Below are 5,986 nucleotides of genomic sequence, written 5' to 3' on the forward strand. Positions count from 1 at the left end.
GGGGGGGGGGGGGGCAGTCAGCAAGCTTACAGCTGGCGAGCTCCCAGTGGAATAGCTGAGCCATCGCTCCTCGTGGGTGTTTTGGAAGCTGCCTGGCGTGTGTTCTCAGAAGTTCCTGTCTTTCCAGGGCCGTCTCCTGCACCACTCAGCTAACAGGTACCGGCACCAGATTTCCCCCCTCCCCCGTCCTGTCTGTGAAATCTCAGAGACTTGAGTCAGTACAGGGCTGGTTTCACACAGACCATGTGGGGCTGGGGCACGGGAGCAGGGGCAGCAGGTACAGTTTGATCAAGGTGCTGATCATGATAATGCTTGTTAGCCATTAAGGAAGGGGCTACTTCCTGGGTGCGGGAGTTAATATGATGTCACAGAAATCATATTAACTTTCCATCCCAGACTTTGAGTGAAAACTCCCTTTTGGGGTAAAAAAATCAGAACCTTCGCTTCCTAGTAGTTTACAAGAAAATGCATAGTGGCAAAATTACTGAATTCAGTGATGCTCTCTTTTAACTAAATTTGTGTCTTTTTCACCCTGTTATGCGTTTGAAAGATAGTGGCACATATAGCAGGAGTCGTGCCATTTGTTTGGTCTTCCCACCGAGTGCCATGCACGCATGCAACCCCACGCTGAGAAACTTCTCCTTGTAGTGGTTCTGGGAGCCCGAGTGGGACCCACCTTAGTCTAATCCTCATTTCTTATGGTATTTAGGCCCAGGGTCCCCAGCTGCAGTCGCTGGCCCGTGGATCTCCTGCCAAGGCCGGAACCATCTCTTTCTGTGCAGTTAAGTGCAGGCCTCGTGGGCTGTGTACACGTGTCCTTCCTGTCCGTTTCCTTGCTGTAGCTTGCAGACGGCTCACTGCTGACCACAGGCTGCAGGGCACTTTCTCCCGTGTGTCCCAGAGGCCTTGGTAGGAAACTGTAGGCCCACAGACGCATAGGCCCCGGGACAGCGAGGCCTCTGTGCTGCCTGTTTGATCTCATTGTCCGCAGGCCCCGAACAAACCTCCTCTCCTGTAAACGACAACTCCAGGCTCAGCTGATGAGCTCAGGGACTGTCAGCGGGCGCTGAGATGTCCTGGGAGCAGCGTGTGGAAGGGGCGGCTGGGGAGCCCTGGCCCCCTGCAGTTCTCACCTACTCTCCCAGGCAACCCAGCCTTCAACCAAAGAACCGCCGCAGCCCCGCATGCAGTCAGTGCCGGGGATGGAAAGGCCTCGAGGTTTGGATTTCTGCCCAGAAAACAAGGGCCTGCCTGCCCGAGTGGCCACCTGTCAGTCCCTGTCTACAGGCCAGGAGCTGCTGGACCAGGAGCTGCTGCACGGTGGGCCCTGGGCAGGGGGCAGGGCCAGTGTCGCCCTCCTGCCACAGCACCGAGCACATTCACGTGGGCCTCTAGCATGGCTGGTGTCTGGCAGCCCAGGAGGCTTTACAGCCCTGCGTGGGAGGGGGAGTAGAGGAGATGCCCACTAGTGGAGATGCCCCATCTGGGGAGGCAGCCCTGGTGCATGGGCCTCCGGTGACTTGGGTCCAACAGCGGATGGCAGTCTGTCTGGGCAAGGAGCTAGCTCCTGTGTCTCCAGACCTGGCTTTTTGTGTGAGCCCCGAGCCCTCCAGGCAAACAGCATCTACGTGGCTGACAGTCTCGGGCCCCCCTACTCTACTCAGAGGAGGTTTTCTAAGTGGCAACCCTAGACAGCCCTTGTGCCAGGTCCATGTTGGTGCTATAAGCAGGCCCGGCCAGAGAGGCGCTCCCGAAAGACAGGGCAGCCTCTCTCTTGCACTGATTACGTGGTGTGAAGCTGTAAAGCAGGAAGCATTCAGAGCCCATAAACCATCCAGACCTCAGGCCAGCAGACGCAGGTAGGGACAGGAGTGCCCACGGCCTCTCCGGGCCTCTGCTCTTGCCTCCTTTGGGGCTGTGTCCTTCATGCCTCCTTCATGGGGACCTCTGCCCTCACTACACAGTGTCCTGTGTCACCCACGGCAACTGGAGCGCTGTCCTTTTTTTTCTTTTGTGTCTCATAATTATTTTTAATGGAAGAATCTAGTTGTTAAATACGCGTCACATAAAATTTGCCATCTTAGCCATGTTTAGGTGTCAGTTCAGTGACGTCAAGGACTTTCACATTGTCATACGATCTTCATCTCCATCTGGCCACGAAGTCCCCACTCCAGCCCCTGGTAACTATTCTGCTTTCTGTCTCCATGGATTTGATGACTTGAGGTCCCTCCTATAAGTGGGATCGCACAGAATTTGTCCTTCTGTGACTGGCTTATTTCACTCAGAATGGTGCCCTCTCGGTTCATCCTTGTAACAACACGTGTGTGTCAGGATTCCCGTCCATTTTTAAGGCTGAATCATAGTCCATTGTGTGTCTAGACCACGTTTTGATGATCCATTCAGCCATTGATGTACATTGTGTTGTTTCCGTTTTTAGGTTATTGCAAATCGTGCTGCTGTGAACGTGGGTGAACAAATACCTCTTTGAGACCCTGATTTCAGTTCTTTGGGGTATAAACCAGAAGTGGGGTTGCTGGGTCCTAAGGTGATCCTTTTCCACAGCAGCTGCACCCCCTTACGTTCCTACCAGCAGTGCACGAGAGTTCCAGTTTCTCCACGGCCCCGCCAATGCTGTCATTTTTTGCTCGTTCTGATAGTAGCCATCCTAATTGGGGTGAGGTGATGCCAGCCTTTCTTTTTGAAATCAAGTGTCCGGGACAAATGGTCTGAAAATGTAACAGGATTCTAAAGGGGGTCCAGGTCACAGCTGAAATATTTAGGCAAGGCTCTACTGTTAGCCAAACACGCTTATGTACTTGTGAGCACACGCAGGCACACACACCCGGTCTGTGGCTCCAGTTGCCCCTGGGGTACCCAGGCTCCTGGTGGCGGTGCCTCAGGGGCTGCCGGCGCCTCTGCCATGAGCCCAGTCGAAGGCAGCGCATGCGCACTGCTCTCATGGAGACTTTTTTTTTCCCCCACCCGTGTTTGTGTTTTGGCTCCAGAACCACGACCACGCCTGCATCGCCTGCCGCATCATCCACAGGTCAGACGAGCACCGGCCGCCCCTGCTGCCCCCCAAGGCGGACCTGACGGTGGGCCTGCACGGCGAGTGGGTGAGCCAGCGCTGCGAGGTGCGGCCCGAGGTCCTCTTCCTCACGCGCCACTTCATCTTCCACGACAACAACCACACCTGGGAGGGGCACTACTACCACTACTCCGACCCCGTGTGCAAGCATCCCACCTTCACCATCTACGCCAAGGGTCGCTACAGCCGCGGCGTGCACTCCACCAGGGTCATGGGCGGCACGGAGTTTGTGTTCAAAGGTAGGGCTCCTGCCCCACACCCCATACCCCGAGGTCACAGCAGCAGTTTGAGGACGTGTTTGTGGAGGCGGAGCCAGGGGCAAAGGGCATCTTCTCTGCTAGGGATGTTGGGGAGTGGACTGCCTCCCTGCATCATTCTCTGCAGCCTCGGAGCTGGCGTTAGTGACGCCCAGGTGCTCAGAGTGTGCCCGTCGTGCCCTTGAGAAGATGCCACGTGCTTGCAGGTGGGCGGGCGGTATGCCTGGTGATCACCTAAGTAAGGCAGGCAAAGGGTGACATTCTCCAGGCTGCAAGGCTGTGAGCAAGGGGTGGTGGGGGCCTTGTGATCTCTATTTCTAGACTTTTTTTAAGCTTGTGCATCTTTTTAGGAAGGTGTCAACCCTGTCATGGACAAATAAGAGGGCTGGCCTAGATACCCCTCCCAGGATAGCATCCTGTGATTCAGTCCATTTAATAGGAAGTATTTCTGCCAACCCAGATAAGCCCTGGGGCATTTTACTGCCCCCCCCACCCCGCACCTTAGGGAGGAAGACTGGCTCTAGGGACAATGGGCTTTTGGTAGCTGTAGCCCAGAGAACAGCTGTCTGGGTCTCAGTCCCCTCCAAAGCTCTCACGTGTACGCAGAATATGGGCCCCTGGGAGAGCCTCAGAAGCGGTCCTCTACAAGGGCTGGGATTTCCATTGAACAGATTTGAGCATATTTTTCTTGCTTACAACCTAATTTATTTTAGTTGCCTGATTTATGGGCCAGTATAGACTGCCCACTAATATAGGTGTCTGACACCAAAACTATTTAAAAACCTCAAAACCTATTCATAAAAACAAATGCCAGTTTTCGTTGAATACTGTGTCCATCCCAAAGAGCAGTGTCCCCAGAGACCGCTTCTTGGGGACAGTCTGACTTCACAGGAACAGGCTTGGTCAGTTGTAGTCTGGGCTCAGCATTCACTGCCAGATGGGCTGGACTTTTCCTGGTGGCGCCTTCAGGGTGCTTGGTGTGGCCACCGATCACGTCCAGACATGGAACCTTTTCCATCTGAGGGTCTTTTCTGTGGGCTACGGTCTGGCGGGTTGGTCTGCAGGGTGGGTTTGAGAGCAGAAGCCTGTGAGGCTTGGTGCCCCCAGCATTCTTGAATCACGGAGCTGTCCTGTGTCCTTGGCAGTGAACCACATGAAGGTCACCCCCATGGACGCGGCCACTGCCTCGCTCCTCAATGTCTTCAACGGGAACGAGTGCGGGGCGGAGGGCTCCTGGCAGGTGGGTGTCCAGCAGGACGTGACCCACACCAATGGCTGTGTGGCACTGGGCATCAAACTACCTCACACGGAATACGAGATCTTCAAGATGGAGCAGGATGCCCGCGGCCGCTACCTGCTCTTCAACGGCCAGAGGCCCAGCGACGGCTCCAGCCCGGACAGGCCCGAGAAGAGAGCCACATCCTACCAGATGCCCTTGGTCCAGTGTGCCTCCTCGGCGCCCAGGGCTGAGGACTTCTCTGAGGACTCCGGGCAGCATCAGCACCGGAGCCGGGCACCCGGGAGCGGCCCGTGTCCCCTGCTGCTGGCTGGGCTCGCTGGCCTTTGGACTCTGCAGCCCTGGCACAGTCTTGGATAGAAGCGCTTACAGAGCTTGATTTTTCCAAACCAGGATGCCTTACAATTTACAGATTTTCTTTACAAAAAGAAAAGACACTTCTTCCTCGGATGCACTTGAGCGGCTGAGAACAGTCCTCCTCCCCCGCCTGGCCCCCGCCCGCCTGGCCTGAGTCATGAGCTGTTTGAAGTTTTGGCTTTGAACTGCATCCAGTCGGATCCCGGGCCTGGGCGTCCTCACCATATAATTGCACTTTAAGACCACAGAGAGGTTCAGGCGAGCGTGTTGGCAGAGGGAGCAGGATGAGAGCTCCATCTTCTTTTCTTCCTCTTCGTGATTATTGCATTTCGGGGGGGAACTTAGGAGAAACAAATAGCAGCTTCAGCTTTTCCTGCTGCTTCACTGCGGTTGCTTTCTGCTCCTTTGAGCCTGTTTCACTCTCCAAGTTTTCCAACCTGGAATGCAGTGCAGAGTTGGTTTGGGACTGCGATCCAGACACCTTTGATGAAATAAAGAAGAGATAGGGGTGCAGGAAAAGACACTGGTGTAACGGAACCACCTTGACAGCTTTATGCAAAAAGGGAGCAAATCCACACTTTCAAATGTTGAAAAGTATCTGTAATTAAAGTTTCAGAGTCATTTAAACGTTGGTTGTTTTAACTTGTTGGGAGATGTTGGTGCTGGTCTCTGGGTGGCTGCAGGATGCACTCTGCTCTTACCTGCCCGGGGGACAGGGTGGTGGAGTATGTGTCAGATGGAGGCTGTCCCGCTACGGACGGACAGGAGCAGCAGTGCAGGGAGGGTGACGCTGCGTGATGGTGACCCGAGTGACGCAGTGCCCATTCGGTCTGGCCTCATCTCTGTGGGACCCCATCCCGGCTCACGTCGTGTCTGGAGCTTCACTCTGCCATCTCTGTCACTTCAAAGACCAAGACTCAGAGGCCACGCGTGGGCGCCACGGGCCTGGCTGTGCAGAGAAGGCGGTGGGGGGATCCTAGCCGGCTGCCCCACGAGACCATCCACCCTCCTCACGGGACGGGCCGGCCCGACCCGCCTCTGTCACTG

General features: G+C 55.4%; 1 protein-coding gene across 1 annotated transcript in view; it reads left to right on the forward strand.

Moving 5' to 3' along the window:
• APCDD1 (APC down-regulated 1) overlaps positions 1-4,942 on the forward strand; it is an 18,126-nt gene extending 13,184 nt beyond the window's left edge. Inside the window, exons 3-4 of the mRNA XM_007463278.1 lie at positions 3,006-3,327; positions 4,491-4,942. Coding sequence (XP_007463340.1) covers positions 3,006-3,327; positions 4,491-4,942 — 774 coding nt within the window. The remainder of the gene's footprint in view (positions 1-3,005; positions 3,328-4,490) is intronic.
• The last annotated feature ends 1,044 nt before the right edge of the window (positions 4,943-5,986 follow it).

This window comes from Lipotes vexillifer, unplaced genomic scaffold (assembly GCF_000442215.2).
Source record: "Lipotes vexillifer unplaced genomic scaffold, Lipotes_vexillifer_v1.1 scaffold848, whole genome shotgun sequence".
Taxonomy (NCBI): Eukaryota; Metazoa; Chordata; class Mammalia; order Artiodactyla; family Lipotidae; genus Lipotes; species Lipotes vexillifer.